The sequence below is a fragment of the Giraffa tippelskirchi genome, chromosome 4 (genome assembly GCF_054371585.1).
Source record: "Giraffa tippelskirchi isolate mGirTip1 chromosome 4, T2T-mGirTip1v1.2.pri, whole genome shotgun sequence".
In the NCBI taxonomy this organism is placed as follows: Eukaryota; Metazoa; Chordata; class Mammalia; order Artiodactyla; family Giraffidae; genus Giraffa; species Giraffa tippelskirchi.
This window is the reverse complement of record NC_137278.1, coordinates 32,089,141-32,113,080: the sequence shown is the minus strand read 5'-3', so window position 1 is coordinate 32,113,080 and position 23,940 is coordinate 32,089,141. Positions and strand designations below refer to the sequence as shown.

At 55.4% G+C, this 23,940-nt stretch overlaps 2 protein-coding genes across 3 annotated transcripts in view; one reads left to right on the top strand and one right to left on the bottom strand.

Moving 5' to 3' along the window:
- Positions 1-4,900, top strand: part of HADHA (hydroxyacyl-CoA dehydrogenase trifunctional multienzyme complex subunit alpha) — a 40,640-nt gene extending 35,740 nt beyond the window's left edge. Inside the window, exons 15-20 of one of the 2 annotated variants that reach the window (XR_014082734.1) lie at positions 792-932; positions 1,577-1,645; positions 2,422-2,653; positions 3,241-3,419; positions 4,135-4,280; positions 4,368-4,900. Coding sequence is in view for 1 of the 2 variants with exons in the window: in XM_081592795.1 (XP_081448921.1) it covers positions 792-932; positions 1,577-1,645; positions 2,422-2,617; positions 3,305-3,419; positions 4,135-4,280; positions 4,368-4,513 (813 nt within the window). In the remaining variant the exon portion in view is untranslated. The remainder of the gene's footprint in view (positions 1-791; positions 933-1,576; positions 1,646-2,421; positions 2,654-3,240; positions 3,420-4,134; positions 4,281-4,367) is intronic. The other variant, XM_081592795.1, reaches the window with a different exon arrangement.
- Positions 4,901-6,811: 1,911 nt separating this feature from the next.
- GAREM2 (GRB2 associated regulator of MAPK1 subtype 2) lies at positions 6,812-23,712 on the bottom strand. Its single transcript, XM_081592793.1, has 6 exons — positions 23,601-23,712; positions 20,482-20,622; positions 12,823-12,953; positions 10,870-11,925; positions 9,736-9,899; positions 6,812-9,216 (listed from the first exon to the last, which is right to left on the bottom strand). Exons 1-6 carry the CDS (start codon positions 23,710-23,712, stop codon positions 8,193-8,195), a joined length of 2,628 nt encoding a protein of 875 aa, XP_081448919.1. The 3' UTR covers positions 6,812-8,192.
- Between the last annotated feature and the right edge of the window lie 228 nt (positions 23,713-23,940).

The following is a 23,940-nucleotide window of genomic DNA, read 5'->3' as shown; positions in this document are numbered from 1 at the left end:
AGTTCTAACATTGCCAGGCGATGCTAGTGCTGCTGGTCCGGGTACTTGACTTTGAGAATCGTTGGTTTAATGACACTTGAGGGAATTTGAGTGTTGAGAAATGTTATTTAAACCCAGTGCAGTCATCCCTCTCTGTCGTTGGGGGATTAGTTCCAGAACCCCAAGCCCCTTATAGAAATAGTGTAGCACAGGGAATTCAGTTGGCCCTCTGTATCCTCAGGTTTCACATCCAAGGATTCACACCAATTGGTTGAATCAGATTCAATCAGTTGGATCCTATTTTGGCTGAACCTGTGTGTGCAAAATCTGTGAATGGGAAAGGCAGACAGTATCCTGGTCGTGAGACCCATCTGTGTAATATCTAGATGCATCTCTGACAGTCTAGCATACTAAGTACTTCTTCTGCCTGTCTCCCCCCACCCATTAAAAAGTGGACCCTCTCACCCAAACCATCGTCATCATTAATATAATTGGAACCCTCACTCATTCTTCCCCAATAAATCTAATTTGGCCTTTAGCTGTGGGTTTGGCATTAATTGTGGGTAAGGTCCATCACCCTTAGTGAAAAGCCCTAGAAGCAAATGGAAGAGAATTTCATGTAGCTCTCCCCTGAACATACTGGACTCTTAATCAAAAAACCATGAAACCAAACCATTTGACCACATCAAGCCAGTATTCCTGTACTACAACAGGCTCTCTCTGCAGTGCTTTCCTAGCAAAAAAACAGAACCCTATTAAGTTTCCCCTCTCAAGAGTTCTTAAGTCTGTCAGTGTTTTGTCCCTCTTGCCAGGTGATCGGCATGCACTACTTCTCTCCAGTGGACAAGATGCAGCTGCTGGAGATTATCACAACTGAGAAGACTTCAAAAGACACAACTGCCTCTGCTGTAGATGTCGGCCTCAGACAAGGGAAGGTCATCATTGTGGTTAAGGTGAGGAGCTGTGGATCAGAGCAGCAGATTCAGACAAGTGCCATGAAAACTCCTTATATGTCCAGTCTTCTTGGTGACTCTTCGGGTCAATAGATCAGCCTTTGATATGATTGGGTTTCCCTGGTGGCCCAGATGGTAAAGCATCTGCCTGCAATGTGGAAGACCCAGGTTCTGATCCCCGGGCTGGGAAGATCCCCTGGAAAAGGAAATGGCAACCCACTCCAGTACTCTTGCCTGGAAAATTCCATGGACGGAGGAGCCTGGTAGGCTACAGTCTGTGGGGTCACAAAGAGTCAGACATGACTGAGCGACTTCACTTTCTTTCTTTCTTTGATATGATTTCCCCTTGGTCATCTACAGTATGGACAGTGGTGTGACTACTGCTGAGTTGGGGTCTGGAACACGGCGGGTTCTCCCAACCATTCCAGACCTTGCAGGTGATGTGAGACTATTTCCTGTCCTCTCGGATCAAACTAGGCTGCCCCTGGCTCTGGCTTCTCCTGCAGTTCAATATTAAGGTTTCTGACTGAGATTATAAATCACCTTGAATTTTGAAATGGCTCCTGGGGAAGGGAGACCACTTTCAGACTCAGGCAGTACCCTCAACCGAGGGGCTCATGAGCTCATGTTCTCTCCCTTTGCAGGATGGACCTGGCTTCTATACCACCAGGTGCCTTGCACCCATGATGTCTGAAGTCATCAGAATTCTCCAGGTTGGTATTGCTCTCAGAATGTTAGAGGCATCTTCCACTCCTGAAACTAGTTTTCCAGATTGGTAATGTCAAGATGAAGAGCAGACTTCCTTCTAATACACTAACTCCTGGCTCTTCTCCAGGAAGGCCTTTTGCTGCCTTTCCATTCCACCCACTGTTGGGACGTCATGGGCGAAAATGGGCAGAATTTTAGCTCTACTTCCCTAGTGTCCTCCCTGCTCCAGTCACCCCGAGGTCTCCTGACATGCTCTATGAGCTGTTTCTGCATCCCCATCCAGAACAGGGCCTGTTTGGTCTGATTGGTACTGTACCCGCTTCTGCCACACACAGACCCCTCTGGTAGCCGTCCAGATTGGTCAGTGGCAGAAAGGGCGTGGCCACTCTCGCCGGGCTCCCATCAGACTCAGGAATCACAGGCCTCTGCAGCCCTGCTCCTCGGTGATGTCTCTTCTCTCAGGGTAGGGAAGCTTACCCATCTGGCATGGAATCTCGGTATTCTTGAAATTCAGGATTGCAAGCAAGAAAGAAATGAATAACTTGTTCATGTCTAGACTTCCTTTGAATGCCGTAGGTTACGAAAAGCTCACACTTTCCCTGGGGCCCTCCAGCCTCTTTGTGCTTCCCTGTGTGTATCAGTCCCAGTCCTGGGTCTGACCTGGCAGCGCCCAGAAGAGAAGAGGGCGCTACACCAGGCTGATTCTGAGGGCAGCATGGGGCGCCCTTAGGGGAGTCTGGGACATCCTTCCCCTGAGGTCCTGGGTTTGCTGCCCATCCAGGAAGGAGTCGGCCCTAAGAAGCTGGACTCCTTGACCACGAGCTTTGGCTTCCCTGTGGGTGCCGCTACACTGGTGGATGAAGTCGGTGTGGATGTCGCAAAACATGTGGCAGAAAATCTCGGCAAAGCGTTTGGGGAGCGGTTTGCAGGTGGAAGCCTGGAAATGCTGCAGCAGATGATATCCAAGGGCTTCCTGGGTGAGTAGCCTCAGAGAAATGGAACTAGCACCATCAGTGACAGTCCCTGTGACCCAAGAGCTGCAGAGTGCATTTTCTCAACAGAGCCCACTGTCATAGGGAATTTAATAATGATTTCATGACAACCTCTTCTTAGGCTGGGCCTGTAGATTATGGACAAAAGGCGGAATTCTGGCCTCCTGAGGCTCTGCCCACACAATGCAAGATTGACAGGCATTTCATCCCACCCACGGCCTCTACTACACCCATGGTACTGCAGGAGCCCTGCACCCAGGCTTTCCATGTTCTCTGACCACCTGTGACTTTCTGTGTTTACTCAGAAAGTAAACCTCTGAGTATGTAATTGAGGCCCACCGGAGAGGTGGCTTTCTCTCTTGGTAAAGTAGCAACAAAATCAACACTAGGAACTGGACGTCCGAGGGCCTGGTACTGCAGGTGTGGACATCAACACTCGCCCACACGGCCTTTCCCATCCAGGTACCCAGATTTCCAAGCTCCAGGAAACACAAGCTCTTTTTTCCTTCTCTGCCAACTCTTCTGACAAATACTAATTTCTGGAGTACGCTAGATCTACAAATTCAGGAGTATGGAAGAGAGGCTAGGGCTTTCTAGCAGACTAGCAGAGGAGAGAATTCTCAGTGCTGGGCTCTGAGAAATCATAACTCTCCGTTCTCTTGCTTCTTTTAGGTCGCAAGTCTGGGAAGGGCTTTTACATCTACCAGGAGGGTGTGAAGAATAAGAGTTTGAATTCTGACATGGACAGTATTTTGGCAAGTCTGAAGATGCCTTCTCAGCCTGACGTGTAAGTTCAGTTGAGGGGCTATCAGTGTGGAAGTGTGTTTCTCACCAGCCCAAAGCTTCTTGGACCCTCTGCGGTCCTTTTTTTTTTTTTTTATGATCACCATATGTGATCAGAGAAAACATTCCTGATTCTTAACGCTTTCTGCCTTTCCATATTCCACCTCATTCTCTACCAGACATCAGGGTAAGGACTGCAGCCAAGCCTTGGGAAGACTTCCGGATAAGCCGTCCCTCTGAGGGTGCCAGAGAGCAACTAGAAAGTCCCTCTGAGGGTGCCAGAGAGCAACTAGAAAGTTCTCCTGGGCTCGCTCAACCTGCACACTGTTCACTGTCATCTGTAGTCAGTACTTGCTGATATCAGGAGATACTGTCTACCCTGCAGGGCCTGTGCTCAGTGGTCATTTCCAGTTAATCAGGGCAGGCAGCTCTTTACTGTCCTTTTCCAAAGGCGGCTCCTTCTCTAGAGGCAGAAGTTCATTAGGGCTGGCCCCAAGCGCCCGCGGAGAAGGAAATGGCAACCCACTCCACTATTCTTGCCTGGCGAATCCCATGGACAGGGGAGCCTGGCAGTCCATGGGGTCGCAAAGAGTTAGACATGACTGAGCAACCAACACCCGAGCTCCAGCAGCACCAGCCCTCACTCCCATTCCGTGCCGGGGCCCCTACATCCTCCCCTTTGACTCTTCCTCTCCCTGAATGTCTCTCCCTGTTGGCAGCTCCTCAGACGAAGACATCCAGTACCGCCTAGTGACCAGGTTTGTGAACGAAGCCGTCCTGTGCCTGCAGGAAGGGGTCTTGGCTACGCCCACAGAGGGAGACATCGGTGCGGTCTTTGGGCTTGGCTTCCCCCCGTGTCTTGGAGGTCAGTCTTGCAAGTCAAAAAGGTAGCTTACTTCACCCCAGAGCTTGTTTCGCTTCTCCTTCAACAAAATCCTCTTTCTGCATTCAGGGCCCTTCCGCTTTGTGGATCTGTACGGGGCACAGAAAATAGTGGACCGGCTCCGGAAGTACGAGGCTGCCTATGGAAAACAGTTCACTCCGTGTCAGCTGCTTGTGGACCATGCCAGCAGCCCTAACAAGAAGTTCTACCAGTGAGCAGGCCCTGTCCCCTGCCCACTCACCCACTAACGCCAACCATGGCAGCACTGGTTCTCAACAGAGTGGCATCTAGATTTATCAGAGTGACCAGAAGGAAGACAAACTCTGGCACTGGGTATGTGCCTTGATTAAAGTGCCTTTAGCTAGGACATCTCTCCCTCCCAGCAAGGTCTGGCTGTGATATATATAGTTTGTACTTCCTGCTGGAAGGTGGAGCCCTCTGTGTGCACCGATTTATAAGCCCCGAGGCCTAGGGTGGCAGTGTTTCTGGAGCCATCCTTGTTGCCTGCTCCTCATGGGAGGCCAGTGGTGGCCTCTGGTGGCCAGTGGTGGTGAGGGCAAGTATTGCCAGATACTTAACAATAAAAATCAAACTCTTCATCAGTCTGACTGCCCATTGCCTTCTTTTCTGTCATTGCCCTTCTGGTGTAACCCCCTTTCCTTCAGAGTGAGCTCGAATAAAGCCCTGTGCTCTGGGGTAGGAATGTGTTGGGAGCTTGAAGCAGCACCTTAAGAGAGAAATTGCGATGATGGTGAATGGCCTTCGATCCCTGGGTCAGGAAGATCTCCTGGAGGGAAGGCATAGCAACCCACTCCAGTATTCTTGCCTGGAGAATCCTCATGGACAGAGGAGCCTGGTGGGCTACAATCCATAGGGTTGCAAAGAGTTGGACACGACTGAAGTGACTTAGCATGCATGCATGCACATGTAAAGGCTTTGGCTGGGCTTCTGCTTACAGTGGGGAAGAGCCCTGGCTAAATCAAGCAGTAGGAAGTATAGAGGGCCAGCATGTAAGAGAGACTCCTTTTCCCAAACTGCATATCCTTGGTGGACGGTTTTACCCAGTTCTTTTCTTGGTGTAACTCATTCATGTGTGTGCTCAGAATGTTTATGGAACGTTGGTATTAGGCAGTTGTTCAGTTGCTAAGTCGTGTTCGACTCTTTGTGACCCCACGGACTGCAGCATGCCAGGCCTCCCTGTCCCTGTCTCCCGGAGTTTGCCCAAGTTCGTGTCCTTTGAATCGGTGATGGTATCCAACCCTCTCATCCTGTGCATTAGGCAGAGGAGGTAACGCTTTCCTGGTCAGTGCATCCTGCACATCTCAGCTACCCCAGAGTACAGAAGGTGGACAATGCCCAAACAGTGATCACAGGCAGTTGCATGACCCACCACCTGCACTTTAATGGCACATCCACTCTTCCCCGCCCCCTGCCCTACGGTGGGGTAATTTCCTGCACTTGTGTTCTGGCAGAAGCAGTGCCCAGTCCAGGTAAACAGCTCTGCGGCTCATCTCTGGGTCTGGCAGGATCCACCAAATGTATAGAATCGTACTTCAGGTCCCATCACGCTGCACCATCCTGACTTGGAGATGTCACCGATCCCACCTAACTCTGCTCCAGCTGTGAGCACTTCAGTATCCCCCCGGTCCCAGTTCTGCTGTGGGGACCAGCAAGCGGGGAACTCAGCCCCAGCTCTACTTACACTCAACAGTTGGCTGCTAGGAAGCCAGACTCTAACACCAAGGCATCTCTGAGTTGGAGTTTTCAGGTGACCCACAGAAGGTAGAGAACTTATCCTCTACACCAAGGCCAATAACAGGCTTCCGGGGGTGGGGGCGGCGGGGTTGGGGCAGGGGTCTGAGCAGCCTCAAGGCAGGCGTTTGGACAAGACAGGAAGTTAAACCTGGGTAGAAGCATGGGGCTCTGAAGTATGATCTTTCCACCCAGCAGCCGTAACTGCTGTGCTTAGTCGCTCAGTTGTGTCCGACTCTGCGACCCCATGAACTGTAGCCTGCCAGGCTCCTCTGTCGATGGGGTTTCCCAGGCAAGAATACTGGAGTGGATCCATTTCCTTCTCCAGGGGATCTTTCAAACCCAGGTCTCCCGCATTGTAGGTGGATTCTTTACCGTCTGAGCCACCAGGGAAGCCCAATACCGGAGTATGGGTAGCCTGTCCCTTCTCCAGGGGATCTTCCAGACCCAGGAATTGAACCAGGGTCTGCTGCATTGCGGGTGGATATTTTATCAGCTGAGCTACCAGGGAAGCCCCAGCCGCCCTAGGGAGATGTGTTGAATTATGCTGAAACATTCATGGGAATTGAAGGTTCTTATAGTTTTGGGACAGGTGAGGGGTTTTCAGAAAGGAATGAGGGCCACTCTACCAGCTGCCTCTGAGGCACAAGTGGGCCGTATGCATAACCATTTCCAAAGTCCTCTCCTGCCCAAAGGCACATACATCATGCCAGTCAGTCCCCACAGCCCTCTGAAAGAACACAGTTCCACTCGCACTACTCTTCAGTGGTCTAGCATTTATTTCACTAGCCCTCGAGGACTCACTAAGTGGTCGGCAAGGAAACCCAACATCTCAGCATCCCAGTCTCTGTGCTCTACTTTGACTCCCCTCGATGCTGAGACAGCCTGCTCAGGGCATGAGCATTTCCAAGGCTTCTCTACTCTTAAGATAGAAAAACAGAGGAAATAAATATCTAGATAAGGCAGATGAGAAGGCTGATAACCCTGGGCCTGACACTAGGAGAATTAGTGTGCTTCTGGTAAGTGAAACAGAGAAGAGCTCGGGGGGATGGGTGGTTGGACATGACAGCCAACCTGCTCTGGGTGCTGGCAGATGGCCATGCTCAGGATTCAGGGCACAAAGACCTGCTCGGATGCAGGTGAACAAGCGCAGGAGGGCTGAGCTCCAGGAGGATAAAAGTAGGTTTTCCCAAGCCACCTACGCCAGCGACAGAAAACCAGGGAAGGACACCAGGTGTTTGCAGGAGTCAAGGGATGGGGCAGGAGACCAGTGGGAGTGATTGAAGGCCACCCACCTAGAGAATCAGGGTGCAGCTGCCCTTAGAATCACCTGCCCTTCCATGGAAACAGTCTTCATAGACTGGACCCAACAGGCAGGACGGAGGGCTAGATGCAGCGAGATCAGGGCAGAGGCCAGAGCGCTGGAAATTTGGGGGAGCAACTGCCTCTCTCACCGGGTAAGTGGATCAAAGGCAGGGCTATGGCCTTCCAAAGGCATCACCCGAGAACCAGAGCCCACAGCTGGAGCTCTGAGGCGCGGCGGCTCAGGCTTGTACATGATACACCTGTGTTCGGGGCCAGGGACCCAGCACAAGGTGGAGCCGGGGAGGGGGGGAAGGAGGGCATCCCAGAGATACAGAAATTGGCCCCCCGACTCTGAGGCAGCTTGGAGCACAGTCCACAGAGGACAGCGGGCACTTGGGGAATCTGTGCTTCAGTGGTGGGCCGTCGTCTGCCCTCGTCTCCGGCTTGCACCTACAAGCTGTGGACTGAGTGCAAGCTGTCAGGGGAGCTCTGCAGCAGGACGGAGGGAGCTGTTAGGTCACCACAAAAGCCAGCTTCTGGCTGCCTCGTGGGAATCACAGACCTGGGCACCCTGTTCACTGGTGCCTTCAGCCCCTCCCCCACGTACTCTGCACACTCAGAGGCAAGAGGCATGCAGGGATCTGGCCCAGAGGACCGTTTCCCAGCACGCCTCCTCTGGATTCACTCTCAGTGACTGCTGAGCAGTCGCAGTCCTGGCAGAGATTCTCCCTGCGGCAGGCCCCACCTTGGGGAGGGCTGTCCCCCTTCAGACTCAGGGCTGGCCCCCCGGGAGGCTTCCGGGCCAAAATTCCAGTCAGGCGGCCCCAAGCCGGAAGGTCAGATCTTGGGCCGCCAGCCTTTGATGAACTGCATGATCTTCTTGACCTGCAGCTTGGTCAGGCGGAAGTCATCTGCCAGGATGTCCTCACTGAGCTGCACAAAGATGCTGCCGTCAATGCGCTCTCGGGCAAAGAAGCTCACCACGTCCTCTGAGAGCCCGATGAAACGCAGACTTCGGGAGACCTCCTCCAGGGAGAGTGCAGACAGGTCAGCAGGGGGCTGCCAGGAGGCGGCTTCTCGGCCTCCCCAGGCTGTGGCTCCATCCCGGGGACTGGCAGGAGGCCCTTCAAGGCACCCCTGGGTGAGAAGGAGTCGCGCTCCACCGACCTCGGGGCCCTGCGGGGTCACTGGTGACAGTGGGGCGGGGCCCTGCCGCAACACCAAGCCTTCGGGCTCAAAGGCCTTGGGGTGTCCAAGTGGCGAGAGGCCGGGCCCAGGTGCCCCCACGGCTCTGGGCTCCTGACAGCGCAGCAGCTCAGGCTCTGGAGAACTGCCCCGGCCCAGCTCGAAGGGGTCGAAGGGCTCCAGGGAGGGTTCCTGCCACTCAGAGGAGGAGGAGGAGGAGGTGGGACAGGAGGAGGCAGAAGCTGCCGAGTAGGCCTGGCCTGGAGAGCCCAGGCCTGGGGAGTAAGCAGGGCTGGAGGTAGCCAGGGGACCTGAGGCAGCTGCAGGCCCAGAAGAGGAGGCCGCTGAAGGGCCCGTGGGGTAGGCAGGCCCGGAAAAGGGGTTAAGAGCTCCAAATGGAGCAAAGCGTTTCTGGGAGTGGGAGGGCTTGAATGGAGGTGGGCAGCCATGGTAGGTCTTGGTGGGGGTGTCGGCCCCCAGGAGGGAGGCAGCTCGACCACTCAGGGGCTCCACAAGGGCCCGGGAGGCCTGGCTGGGCTGTGTGGTCGAGGGCAGGGGACCTGGGGGTGGACGGCTGGAGGACTCGCCCACCTTGCAGTCTCCCCAGGTGCAGGGGTAGCAATAGAGGGAGTAGGCGTCGGGTGATGGAGAGCCACTGCCACTTCGGGACCCCACCCTGCGGACAGAAAGACAGACACAGACAGACAGGTAAGCAGAGCAAGAGGGAAACGTGACAGGGACACACATGTGCCACCACGAACCACCGTTCCGCCAGGTCACAGAGATCTCAGCCATGCTGGCCCATCCATTCCCCAGCCCCCAAGGCCTGAGACCCTCTGAGATTACTCTATTCTTCCTTCCGGCAACCCGCACTCCAAGAAAAACTAAACTAAACTAGACAGAAATTTTCAATGGCAAGGAATACTTCATCCTGCGGGATATCTCAGCCTGGAAGGAAAGAGAGCCACACTCCCATGCAGTCATCATCATTTAGGTAGGCAGCCAACTGAGGCAGGAAGCCCCAGACCCCAAGGGCCCCTCCCTCAGGTTCAGCTCAGCAATATGCACCCTCCAAACCCTGGGGTCTGCAGTCTTCCTCCTCCTTACACTGGCTCCCCTCCCTGCCCTGTCCCCCTCCCCTGCTTCCATTCACCTGAGGCAGCCCAGGACCCAGAGAAGGAAGGGAGGGGCTCACCCATCCTGGAGGCCAGAGGAGTAGTAGGAGAGGCTGGAGCTGGGGGAGTGGACGGGCTGCAGCTTAGGGAAGCGTGGGGGTACTGGGGGGCTACCCGAGAGCCGGCCACTGCCACCCCGCGGGGGCACAGGAGGGGCGTTGAGCAGGCGACACTCCTCCTTCACCTGCAAGCACAGGGCCATGATGCCACCCCCTGCCCCCAGGCAGCTGGGCAAAGGGGGTGCCTGTGACTGACCCACTTTGCCAAAAGTCGGCCTTGCTACTCAGCCACCCACCCCACCCCTTCTCGTCGTCATCTCCAGCCTGTCAGACTCATCGAGAGTCCACAACACACACAACTGTCTCCTGTGGCCTTCGAAATCCATCATGAATGTAAGAAAAAACAGAGAAGTAGACAAAACAAACAACAACAAAAAGTTAGGTTGACATATTCCTTCCTCAAGGAAAAGGAGAGAAAGAAGAAGAAAAAGATATAATGAGAAGAAGGGAAGGAAAAGTATCTGCCATCTGGATCCCTCTCTTATGGGTCAAACACTCAAAGTGGACTCAATGGGACATTAATAGGTGCTGTCCATAGTCTGTGGACAAGCTCTGTTGGAAACTTCTGTGTTAAACCCAGATAAATGGGTTTCTGACCTGCAGGACTTCTCAGAGCCTTTATTATAATGGATACTCTGTGGCTCCAAAGTGAGGATGGGGAGAGCTGGGAATCACAGACTATATTTTCTAACCTTTCTTCACCCTAGACCTTTCTTTTCACCAGACAACTTACAGGAGCCTTTGTTCTGTGGAACATTCTGGGTAACGCTGTTCTAGGCTCATCCCATACTCTATGAGGCTAGGGACCTGCTGGTATCTTTGTCCCACAACTCCCAAGGCCACCGTCCCTGGTACCCCTTCCTACAAAAGCGCCTGCGTCTCTTTCCTCTTTTTTTTCTCCCCCCTCCCCACCTCTGGCCACCCTCTATCGCACACCTCGGGGGCTGGAGACCGAGATGCCAAGGCAGGGGCCCAGGAGAACGAGCTTTCCAAACCCAAACCCTGCCCCATGGCTGGCCACCTCCCCGGAAAGCCGGGCCCACAGAGCTCAGCGCCCGGCCGCCCACCCTCCTCACCTCCACTGCGTCCACTCACCGCCTCGGATTTGGGAGGCACGGGAGGCGGCGCCGCTTCGGGCTCCAGGCGGGGCGGCCTGGCGGCTCCGAAGGAGATGAGGTCGGGCCCCGGGAGCGGCCGGGTCCTGCCCTCGGCGAGGCCCTCGGCCGCCTGGTGCGTCCACAGCTCCTCGTAGGGGATCTCGGCGGGCGGCGCGGCGGGCTCGGGCCCGCCGGCCCAGTCGGGGATCACGTATTCCTGGTCGCCGTCGCCGGGTGGGCCGGGGCCGGGGGCGCGGGAGGGCACGAGGGCGCGCGGGGGCGCGGGCAGGCAGAGGCGCGCGCGGCGCGGGCTGGTGCAGTCGTCGGCCAGCTCGGCGGGCGCTTCGCGCACGGCAGTAGAGTACTCGTCGGGGTCGAAGCGCTCGCGGCAGTAGGAGGCGCTGTCGCGTACCAGGCGCTCGACGCGCGGGTCCCCGGCCAGGAGGCCCTGCGGCAACGCGAAGCGCGGCGTGTTGGTGAGCAGCAGGAAGTGCAGCGGCGCCGGGCCCTCGCGGCGCAGCGCCAGCCCCAGCACCACTGTCTTGGAGATGATGCTGACCAGCTTGTAGCAGTGGCCCTCCCGCACTGGGTGCAGGTCGTAGGGGTTGCGGGGTGGCCGGCTGGGCACCAGCACGTTCACCGGGAGCCGCACGCGCTCGATAATGGCGCGCACCGTGTGCTCGCCCTCCTGCATCTGCAGCTCCAGCGGGCTACGCGTGCTGAAGCGGCCCTGGCACTGGAAGGGCAGGCTCAGGCTCTCGTTGGTGCGGTGGTTCATGCAGATGAGGCAGGGCATCTTGCCTTTGATGGGCCGGGCTCCCCCGCTGCCACCCGCGGCCCCCGCGCCCCCCGGGCCGCCGCCACCGCCGCCGCCGCCCACCCCGGCCAGCGCCCCGGCCCGGCCCAACTTGCGCAGCAGGGTTGTGAAGCGCGAGCGCTCCTTGGTGGTCTTGGCGCACAGGATCTCCGCCTGGCCCATGAGAGTGAGCTCGTCGCCCGCGTGCAGCGTGAAGTTGTACACCTCGCTGTCCTCGCTGAACTCCCCTGACACCACCTGGGGATCCCAGAAACAGGGAGGCCTTAGCCCCAGCGGGGGAAAGCCAGTCTCGGGACCCAGGAGGGCAACCCTCCTCTTGGGGCTTTCCCAAGATCAAGAGCACTGGACTGAGGGCATGCATTCTGTAGAGGTCACGTGGTACAGCCTCAGAGCTACCTCTTGGAAACGCAATTATTTTATTTGCTGTAAGAATAAGGATTAAATAGACTATAAAGTAAGTGTTAATCGCTCAGCCATGTCTGACTCTTTGTGACTCCATGAACTGTAGCCTGCCAGGCTCCTCTGTCCATGGGATTTCCCAGGCAAGAATACTGGAGTGGGTTGCCATTTCCTTCTCCAGGGATCGAACTGGGTCTCCCACATTGCAGGCAGATTCATTACCATCTAAGCCACCAGGAAAGCCCTAAATAGACTCTATGTATACTGAAATACTTTGAAAATATTCAATATACAGCAATGCTTGTATCATTTTTTACAATTGGGCAATAATAATCCTCCACCTATTCAACAAGACTACTCTGAAGAGGAATGAATTGATGGATAAGAAAAGGATTTGTAAATAGTAAAGAGCTATCTGTACATTAAGTGGGGGACTGTTTGCACTCTATGTCTCCACAGCCACCACCCCCACCAGTGATGCTAGGATGGCTGCCCTGAAAGATCTCCAAGTCAAGTCATGAACCTCCACACACACACCTCCACACACACTTCCTGCTTCCCCACCTTTTGCAGGAAGTTCATACACCTAGCCAAAGGCTTTCAGGGGGCTGCCAGAAGCCACACTGTGACACTTCTGCCTCTCAGAACCTAACGGGAACCCTCCAACTAGGGTCAGGCTTGCCCCTGAGGATAATGGAACCTGGGGGCACCATGCCCAGTGCAGAAAGGACTGACCTTGACACTGAAGGTGATGGCTTCCATCACAAAGATGCGATCAGGAAAGACGCTGGCCACCTCCTCCACGCTGCTGAAGTACCTCACTGGCTCCCGAACATCCTGGGCCTGCTCCAGGAGCTTGAACTTCCCTGCACAGGAGGGAACACGGGCTGCTAGGGTGGGCCTGCTTGCTGGGAAGCCTAGCCTGCATCCTGAGAGGCCTCATGATCCCCACATCTTTCACCCCTCATCTCAGCCAGTCCCTCTGGAACTCAGGTGGGCAGAAGGGCAGGTTTGCACTAGTGGAAGCTGGTCATCTGGTTCAAGACTCAGCAGGGAGGTGAGCACAGATTCCTAGCAAATAGAGCACGGCCCTTACCCAGTGGAGAGTTTGTGAGTGTGTGACAAGGCCAGCAGCTGTCTGCCTAGAGAAACCCAAGGGCAAACTGGTACCCAAACACGTGAACACCAACATTAGTGTGGTAATGGGGATGCTGATGCCTAGCTTGGTCCCAGCCCAACTCTGATTTGCTATGACCCAGACAAATCCCTTCCCCTCTCAGGGGTTTTGAATCCTCATCTGAAGAAGCTGGGGCAGATGTTTGCGGGCCCTGTCTGAATCTGGCTTCCTGTGTTAGCTTTAGATTGCTAACCCACACTGATGAAATGGGCAAACCAGGGCCCAGCCCCAGGCTTTGGAGACCCAAGGAGAGCCACTCTGACTCCTGATCTGTTCCCAAACCCTGCTGTGGTCCAACATCCAGCCCCACTGTCCCAGAGGCCTCAGATCTGAGCCAAGCAAGCTGCCTCCCTCAGATGATGTCTTCCCGACCTGCAGTCCAAGGCCATGTTTCCACTGGCTCAGCAGATGCCCCCAGAAGACACAGGCTTTAAAGAATGATGATAATCTGTAACTCTGACACCCCACTGTGTTAACTGTCTGACCTCACTGGCCTCATACCTTTTATGTGCCCACCTTGTTGTTGTTTAGTTGCTAAGTCATCCCCACCTCTTTTGCAACCCCATGTGCCCGCCAGGTACCTCTGTCCATGGGATTTCCCAGGCAAGAATACTGGAGTGGGTGGCCACGCCCTCCTCCAGGGGATCTGCCTGACCCAGGAATAGAATCCATGTCTCCTGCATTAGCAAGCAGATTTTTTACCACTGAGCCACCTGGGAAGCCCCATGTGCCCACTTACATGAGCATAAAGACAGGCTGTGAACCAGGCTGGCATCTGGCCTCTTTTTAGGCCTTTTACAGGAGGAAGAGAGTCTTGTATAGGCTGAGAAAAGACAAAGTGACTCTAACTTCTGCAGTGTTTCTGATGGTTGCTGCCTATTACATTCATTTATTCATTCCACAAGCATTTATAGAGCACCTACTGTGTGCCAGACACTAGCCTAGGCCCAATGAGGGGGGCAGATCTGTGTAAGATATGATCTGCCCTCAAGATGTCAAATCCAGATACAGTATGTGATAGCAGGGTGTGATGGGATGGCAGGATGGCTACAACAGACTCAACAAAAGACGAGGAGACCACCAAGTTGGGGGAAATCTGCCTGGCAATGTTGGGGGGATCATAAGAATGAAAAGAATTTTACAGAATGAACATTCCACACAGACACATGGTCACAGAAGCAAACTGCCTGCCCAACGTGGTGAGTGCCTGGAGAGTAGGATTTGAGGGGGGTGATGACGGGGTGAAGCAGACAGCAACTGGGCTATGAAAAGCTCTGAATGCCATATGGTAGGACTTTATTCCATAAGAATGAAACCCACTGGAGTGTTCTGAGCAAAGAAAGACCAAGATCAAAGGTGAACTCTATAAAGATAACAGGGACACTTAGGTAAATAACCCAGTAACGAGTTCTGGAAAAGAGCAGGGGCATCAGCTGAGGGGAGAGCAAAACACAAACAGAACAAGGAGTACAGGTTCCAGTAGGGAGCCTCATCAGACTGCGGTAACTGCCAAGTGGTGGGGGAGGAAGGGGTTCCAGCTACCAGCCTGGTCAAAAATGGAGACAGCAGAGCTGTTAACCAAAACTGGGACCCTGGAAGGAACCAGTTGGGGAGTGAGAGCGTCAATTCCTACGCCGGTTGATGAGAAATCCGGGGGTCCCCAAGGAGAGAGGGGCCTGGGGATCTCAAGAAGGAGAAAAGGATAAACTTTTTTTTTCTCTACATTCCTTAGTCTTAATCACATACAACTGTTTTTTCCTTTAAGCCCGGAATTGATGATTACACAACAAACACCTCAGTTTAAACTCTGTACTAAGGATTATGTGACAACAATGTATCCTGCTTGAAGATACTTTCTCCTTCCTGAAAACCTCCTGGCCAATCCTGTTATCTTAAAATGTAAATTATGGGAGTGGGTCTAGTAAGATCTTTACAACCTTGAGACATGCTTTTGATTTATTATAATAACTAATTTTAAAAAGTACATAACTCCCTTGCTAACACTAGCGAGGGGGGCACTCCCCGACCCCCTCCGATGTCTGTGTCAGAAGCTTTCTCTGTCCCTTTTCTTACTTTAATAAAACTCTGCTCCACAAAAGCTCTTGAGTGATCAAGCCTGGTCCCTAGTCCCAAAGCTAAATCTTCTTCGGAGATCGCGAATCTGACATGGTTCACTGTAAGCTATCAGGAGCATGGGCCAAACTGGGGAGGCCAAATGAGGCCCTGCAGGGGGTGATCCTAGGACAGGCAGGTGAGCGTGTGGGTGGGTGCAGGGCTTGGGGACATGTAGTCAGAAGTAATAGAAGATCACCGGCCCACAGGAGGCAGTGTCAGCTGTGGGGCAGGCCAGATAGCTCAGGGAAGAGGATCCCGACCCATCGAGGACCCTCTTCCCAGAGAAATCCCACAGTGTACTCCTAGCAGGAACACACACAGCATTGCATATATAGCATGGGGGTTGTGGTGGGTTCAAAGCCCAACCAGAACCCAGATGGAGACACTCACGTCCTAATGCAGGGTGTGCAGAGCAGAGAGCCCGGGGCAGCACCTGCAGCGTCAACATCTAAGAGCAGGAAAAGGGAGAACCAAGAGAGGGGGAAATGCCCAGAGAAAGCCAGAGGGAACGCACCCCATCCCTACCCAGCACCCTGCTCCAACCACTCTGAGACTCTGGTGGGAAGAGGCCTCAGATGAGCCACGGCCCTAGAGGGCAGCAGGGATACCTTGGGGAGGGGACTGAGCGCGTCAGGAATCACAGGTCTGCCACCATCCAAGAGTAGCCCCCTTCCCTCATCCAGTCGCCGCCCCCATACCCACACACAACCCCCATCCCCACTCCACCCCCCACCCCCCACCAATTCCAAGCAGCCAGGCACAGAGAAATGCCCACTCCCCCTGTGGGGAGAGCTGGAGCCAAGTCAGGGCTAGAGCCGGGGGAGGATGTGGCAGGGAAGATCGATGTAACCATGGTAGCCAGCACCACCCCCTCCTCCGCAGCCTGAGCCCAGCACCGGTCATCGCTGCCGGGAGGAAGGAAAGAAGACCTCTGGGGAGTGATGCTTTGGCCCCTGGAAGCCTTCTCCTCCCTCTGCAGCCCCACTGGGAGCAGCTTCCTCTCCTGCCTTCCCCCTACAAGAGACACGAGGTCTTCCCCCTCGACCCCCGCCACTCTAGGGACCTGCTTCACCCTGGCTTGCCCTTCCTCCCTGCCCAGACTCCCAAAGCACATCATCGCAGTCCTGACAGTCCCTTCCAGCCTGAAGCTAAGTCTTGTTTGTCACCCCTCCCTGCCAGCACCTGACCCAGAGCAGACGCTCCATAAAGAATGGTGGGTAAATGCACAGACTTGAGAGTTGGACAGACCTGGTGCCACCTGCCACCTGTATGGTCTTGAGCAAATTATTTAATCCCTATAGGCTTCAGTTCAAGAGATGGGAATACCAGACCACCTGATCTGTCTCTTGAGAAACCTGTATGCAGGTCAGGAAGCAACAGTTAGAACTGGACATGGAACAACAGACTGGTTCCAAATAGGAAAAGGAGTATGTCAAGGCTGTATATTGTCACCCTGCTTATTTAACTTACATGCAGAGTACATCATGAGAAACAGGGGCTGGAAGAAGCACAAGCTGGAATCAAGACTGCCAGGAGAAATAGCAATAACCCAGATATGCAGATGACACCACCCTTATGGCAGAAAGTGAAGAGCAACTAAAAACCCTCTTGATGAAAGTGAAAGAGGAGAGTGCAAAAGTTGGCTTAAAGCTCAACATTCAGAAAACTAAGATCATGGCATCTGGTCCCATCACTTCATGGCAAACAGATGGGGAAACAGTGAAAACAGCGGCTGACTTTATTTTTTTGGGCTCCAAAATCACTGCAGATGGTGATTGCAGCCATGAAATTAAAAGATGCTTACTCCTTGGAAGGAAAGTTATGACCAACCTAGACAGCATAGTAAAATGCAGAGACATTACTTTGCCAACAAAGGTCTGTCTAGTCAAGGCTATGGTTTTTCCAGTAGTCATGTATGGATGTGAGAGTTAGACTGTGAAGAAAGCTGAGCGCCAAAGAATTGATGCTTTTGAACTGTAGTGTTGGAGAAGAGAGTCCCTTGGACTGTAAGGAGATCCAACCAGTCCATCCTAAAGGAGATCAGTCCTGGGTGTTCATTGGAAGGACTGATGTTGAAGCTGAAACTCCAATATTTTGACCACCTCATGTGAAGAGTTGACTCATTGGAAAAGACCCTGATGCTGGGAAGGATTGGGGGCAGGAGGAGAAGGGGACGACAGAGGATGAGATGGCTGGTTGGCATCACCCACTCGATGGGCATGAGTTTGGGTAAACTTCGGGACTTGGTGATGGACAGGGAGGCCTGACGTGCTGCGGTTCATGGGGTCGCAAAGAGTTGAACACGACTGAGCGACTGAACTGAACTGATAGGCTTCGGTTTTCCCATCGGTAAAATGGAAGCATACAACTTGGCTCACGCGGTGCTCCCCAGGGTCCGCCGCCAGAGCAGGGAGCAAGGCGGGGAGTTGCTGGGGGAGTTGGGGGAGTGGTCCCCGAGAAGGCCGGTCTCCCTGCCTCCCTCCGGCGGTGAACCTTGGCCTGGAGATTCGGGTCTCCAGCAGCGACCCACTACCCGACTCGGGGCTGGGCACCGCCCTGAGCGCTCCTCCCCGCTTCTTCCCCCACGCCACCCCGCCCACCGCAGCGGCTCTCTCCGAGGTCCTCAGCCTCCGCCCCCGCCCGCCCGCCCGTCAGCCCGCGCTATTACTAATTCAGTAGGAGGAACCAGCGTCGCGCTGTGCACTCAGAGCTTCCTCGTTAACCTGCCGGCGGCCCCTCCCCCTCCTAGGGGGCTTCGGCCTCCCTACCTGCCCCCACCAGGCGGGGCGCGAGCAGCCCACCGGAAATATGGGTCAGGGATGCGAAACCTCGGCTAGCCAGCTGTCACCCCATGATCACCGCCATACACAGACAGTCAAGGGGCCACCAAAAGCGATGGGGGAAAAGAGCCAGGAGCCCCGTGGACCCACAGTTCCCTAGGAGGCTCTGGATCTCGGTTTCCCTGATTTGTTTTGATTTTTTTTGGCAGCAGGATCTTATTCCCCGACCAGGGATGGAACCCACGCCCCCTGCAGTGGAAGGGCAGAGTCTTAACCACTGGAGCACCAGGGAAGTCCCCCAGTCTTTGCCTTTTTGTCCCAGTGAGATGACCTGGGGCTTTTCCCTGGACCAATGCCAAATTCCCGGGCTGGGAAGTTTCTAGCTTGGGCAGGCCTTCCCAAGGGCCCCAGGACAGAACCTCAGGTCAGAAAGATACTTGAGTTTCCTCATCTTCAAAATGGGGTGTGGGGACTACAGGAATACAAGTTCACAGGGTGTTGTAAGGAGCAGAAGCCCTGTAAAGGGTTTGGTCCTGTCCCACTGACTCAGGGGAAAACCAGGCAGAGCCAGAGGGGAAACAGCAGACCTGTGAGGAAGGGGCTGGGAGCCTTCCCAGCTCCAAGGATTCCAACCTTTCTTGCAGGGTGAAAGTAAAAATTGCTCAGTCATGTTTGACTCTTTGCGACCCCATGGACTATAGCCCACCAGGCTCTTCTATCCATGGAATTCTCCAGGCAACAATACTGGAGTAGGTTGCCATTCCCTTCTCCAGGGGATCTTCCCAACCCAGGGATCGAAACCAGGTATCCCACATTGCAGGCGGATTCTTCACTATCTGAGCCACCAGGGAAGCCCTGTTTGGGGATGGGTAGCAGTTAAACACAGAACTGATCTAACTCCTGACTCCTGGAGCTCTGTAAGACTTCCTCACAGGGTTGCTGTGAGGCTGTGATGGTGACAAAGCTCTGCCCAGTGTCTGGAAAGCAGCACATGTTGATACACAGGAGCTGTGGGCTCCTGGGCTTGTATAGGGGCATCTCTGGGCTGACGGCCACCAGTCTTGCACCCTTCTCATTCAGGGGACAACAACCCTGCATCCCTGATGTGGCAGCAAGCACCAGCCCAGGAATCGAGATGCTGGGTGGGTGCTAGCCCTTGCTCTTCTGCTTACTAGCTGTGTGACCCTGGGCAAATCGCTTCCCTTCCTAGGCCTTCTGTTCCATTCTGTGTAAAATGAAAGGGCTTCTTTTTTTAGAAGCAGAATCCTTTCTTCAAACAAAATCTTTAGGACATCAGCATCACATATAAAATAGATAAAAGTAAATATTCATTGTTCTTGTTTAGTCACTAAGTCGTGTCCAACTCTTTGCACCCCCCTGGACTATAGCCCACCAAGCTCCTCTGTCCATGGGATTTCCCAGGCAAGAATACTGGAGTGGGTTGCCTTTTCCTTCTCCAGGGGATCTTCCTGACCCAGGGACCGAACGCAAGTCTCCTAGGTCTTGCACTGGCAGTCGGGTTCTTTACCACTGAGCCACCAGGGAAGCCCTGGTCTCTAGCATAGTTTTATTAAAAGTTTTTAAATTTTAACATTCACTTAAGAGTCAATCAATGGAGACTTCCCTGGTGGCACAGTAGTTAAGACTTCGCCTTCCAATTCCGGGGGTGTGGGTTCGATCCCTGGTGGGGAACTTAGATCTCACGTGCCTTGGTGCCAAAAAATCAAAACATGAAACAGAAGCAGTATTGTAACAAATTCAATAAAGACTTAAAAAAAAAAAAGTCAATCAATGAAAACAATAAATTTAACATAAACATCAGAAAAACAGGATGAACGCTAGCAGATGCAGCCATATAATCAGCCTAGGCATCCCTTTGTTTCTATGTCTTTGGGTTGCACATTACTGAGAGAATCTTAGCAGGAGATATTTTCTTTGAGGGTATGTACAAAAAGGGTTAATGAGGCAGATTGTGGTACACACCAAATGTCTCTAGTCAGGGTTTAAGGTTTGACTTGTAGTGGTATGAGGGTGTGGAATTTTTTTAATCATTAGTTTCAAATCTACTTTAAAATGGGAATCAAAGGTTTGCAACCAGAAACCCGGGGCTTCACAGAACAGTATGAAAACAACTGGACCCTAACTCTAACCTTAATCACCACCCCAACCCCCCACCCCCCGCTCATCAGCCAAGACCTCGCTCATCCCTGCAGCTCTAAAGAAAAGCCAGTCACCAACATCCAGTGTCCAAGACTTCCTGCACCCCATCCCCCTGCCTACATCCCCCCCGACTCTGTGCCATCTGTCCCTGGCTGGGCACACCTGGGTACTGCAGGGGGATGTCAATCTTGGGCCCGATGACGTAGTGGCCCTCCTCCAGGGTGTGGGCTGTCACCGTGGTCCACTGGCGGCAGGAATGAATGAGCAGGATGTCTCGCTCACTGACGCCCTCGGCATACTCCCCTGGGAGGGGGCAGGAGGATAGAGGAGGGAGGACACAAAAGAGAACATTAGGAGGGGCAGAGAACAGACAGGGTGACCCCCTCACCGAGACACCACCCAAGGACGGCTCCCCATGATTCCTGTCCAGGCCAGCAACGCTCCAGGGACAAGGGGCTGCCAGCTGTGACCTCAGGGCTGAATCAGGCCCCGTCTCTCAGGGCTCAGGCTTCCGATGGGGCCCCAGCAACCAACCCAGCCTCCATCCTGCATCTGTCATTCGACTGGACTGCCTGCTGTCCCAGGCCATGTGCTGGAGCCAGGGGCTCCCAGCAGACGAGCCAGCCCCTGCCCTCCAGGAGTCCTCAGGCCCAGGGGGAGGGAGGTGGGGAGAGATGTGAACAGAGGATACGGGCCCAGTTTGAGGCACTGAATGGAGGCAGTCAGAGCTCTCACAGAAGGGGCAGCAAACTAGTTGAGGGGGGAGAGGGGCAGCAGGGAGGATGGGAGACAGTGCTGAGCAGCAGACACTTGGGCTGGGCCTCAGAACCACAACTCACACCAGCAGAATTCTCAGCCCCGAGTCAGCTCCTAGGCCAGGAAAGGAGGGCCTTGTTGGGGGCCCAGAGAGGCCTGAGTAGGGGTCGTCCATTGTGGAGCCCAGAGCTGTGGGTCACTCAGGTCAGAAGAATGGTGGGGCTTAGAGGAGCTGATTCATGGCTCCCTTGGGCAGCCCCTTCCTTCTCGCCCACTGCCACAGATAGGCTCCTTCATCCAAGGGACCCCAAAGGAGAGGGAATCTTTGGGGTCTCAGATACCTCCTGGCCCCACCTCAGAGAAGCTGCTTCTTGGCATTCCCTCCCTGAGCCCTTCACCTCCCAGTTTGTGGGACACAGTGATGAAGGCCAGAGGATGGGGAGGGGGGGAGGGGGGATTTAGAAGGGGAGTGGGATAGTCCTGGGGGAAGCTGCACTGGGGCAAAGGTGTTGGGAGGGGCCTGGGCCCCAGAGGCTCCAACCCCAGCAACAGTTTCCAGGAGAGCAGGAGGCTGGCCCAGCTTCCAGGAGGCCTTGGAGCCGTCTCCTGGATGCAGCTAGTGGGTAGGGTGGGGGTGGGGGACGCTCCCTCCAACACAACTTAATAAATTTCTGCCACCCAACCAAATGGGAAATGGTTTACTCTGATGGCTGGGGACTCCCTGAAGTGTGTGCATCTGATGGGGGGAGGGGAGTGGGGGGAAGATGTGTTCAGGACCTGCAGGGAGGGCCTGGCTTTCATCATGTGTATGCAGATATGTGGTTTGGGGTGTGGGGTTTTCTCCTCAACTCCTCACCTGGGGCAGAGAAAGCTCTCCTACTCCGTAATCTCCTCTTAGAGCTCTCTTAAGCCCCAGCCTGCCCTTCCAAGGGATGCAGGCCACAGCCACACAGGACACACACCAACCATGGATCAAGGTCACCAACAGTGGAGTCAGCACAGCCACCTGGATCACTGCGATAGGGGCTTGTCACCCCGATGATGCAACTCTGTCTCACGATCCCACTGATGCACGGGCCAAGACATACTTTTGATCACATATTCACAACTCCCAATTTTGATAACAAAAGGTGACCACAGCCACAGCCACCACTGTCACAGACAGATGGCTGGGCCAGTTGCTCATGCCTTCATTCATTCATTCAATCCTTCCATAATCTTTGTTAGGCAGGATGCCCTACCTCAAGGAGCCCGCAGCCCAGTAGGAGGACAATAAACTGACCATTATAACGGGTGCACAGCAGGAGACAAGACAAGGGGGCCAGAGGTCAAGGGAGCCCAAAGGAGGCCTGCCTGTCCTCAAAAAAAGACCCCCGGGGTTGGGGGAGTGGGGAGATGCCAAAGAGGATGTGTGGGAAAGTGGCCAGGCACGACCTAGGACCAGCATATTCCATTCACACGCAGACACACACACAGTTTTGCTGTTGACATCGGCATCACACGCTGATGATGGGCGAGAACAAGACACTGGACCGCCAGGCGCCCCTGCCCGACGGCTCAGGCATAGATGCTTCACGGAACCCGCTCCTGGACACGCTGACACTCGCTGTACCCACTCCGGGCCGCCGCGGGTCAGAGGAGGGGCTGCCGGCCCCAGCGGAGAGGAGACGAGCCTGAAGCCGCGGGCCGCATTAGCATTCAGGGAAGCGAGTGTGCCAACGCGGGCCAAACCCCTATTCTTCTCACACACAAAACCCCCGGCCTGGCTGCCAGCCCCGGCTCCCGCCCCTCCCCCAGCCAAGCGGCCCCCTTTTCCTGAAACGGTCCCCTTGCTCTGGGAAGCCTCCGGGCACCCCTCTCGGGCCCCCAAGCATCAGCAGAGCAACCTGGGCCCCCGGGGCCCCAAGGCGAAGTGGAGCAAGATGTGGGAAGGGCCAGGGTGGGGGGGTGGGGGACTTGGGGGCGCGCCCGGAGGGAGGACTCGCTCCTTCAGGCCCAGAGGTGGCCTGCCGGTCCGCGGGGAGCGGAGGCTGCCCACCACCCCCGGGCCGCGAAAGGAGGGTGCGAGAAGAGTCCCAAGAGGGCTGGGGTGGGGGTGGGGGGCGGCGGCAGTGTGAAGACAAGAGGCAGAGGCCCAGGGATGCGGGAGGATCGAGGTGAGAGGCCAGAGACAAAGAGATGGAGGGGGGCGCGGTCCGGACGGGGGTACGAGGGCGGCGAGAGAAGGGGTTGCACCGACGGGACGGGCTGGGTGGCTCCGCCAGGCTCCGGGGTCCAGCTGGGCCGGAGAGCTCTCTCCGGGGCCCGGCTCCAGCCCCTGTCCCAGGTTTCTGTCCCTGTGCCCGTCCGCGGGGCCCGGGAGGAGGCATCCCCTCGGTTTCTGGACCCCGGGTCTCCGGGGAGGCGCGCCGGGAACAGAGCGAGGTCCGCGCAGAGGAGCAGGAGGGCAGGGGCCGCATCCTCACGGCCCCGCTGGCACCTGCCGGGAGAGCCCCCGCGGCCCCTCTCCCCAGCACCCCCGGTACCTGGCCCGAGGCAGGCGAGCGTGGGCAAGCGGCAGCGGCTGACGATGAGGTCAAGCGGGAAGGCGCCCATGCTCCAGCGCAGGCCGGCCAGCCCGGCCGCCAGCTTCTCCATGGCATGGGAGCCCCGGGGCCGCCGTCCCGGGGCCCCGACGACCCGTCCCGCGCGGCCCGGGCTCCCGTGCCCCTCGCCACCTCCTGGGGCCGCCGCGGCGCTCCCCGCCTGGCCTCCCGGCCTGGGGCTGCGGGCGTCACGTGGCCGGCCTCCCCGCGGGGCGCCGGCCCCCGCCTCCCGCCCCTCGCCCCACCCCTAGGCCGCCAAGTCCCGCCTGCCGCCCGCCCG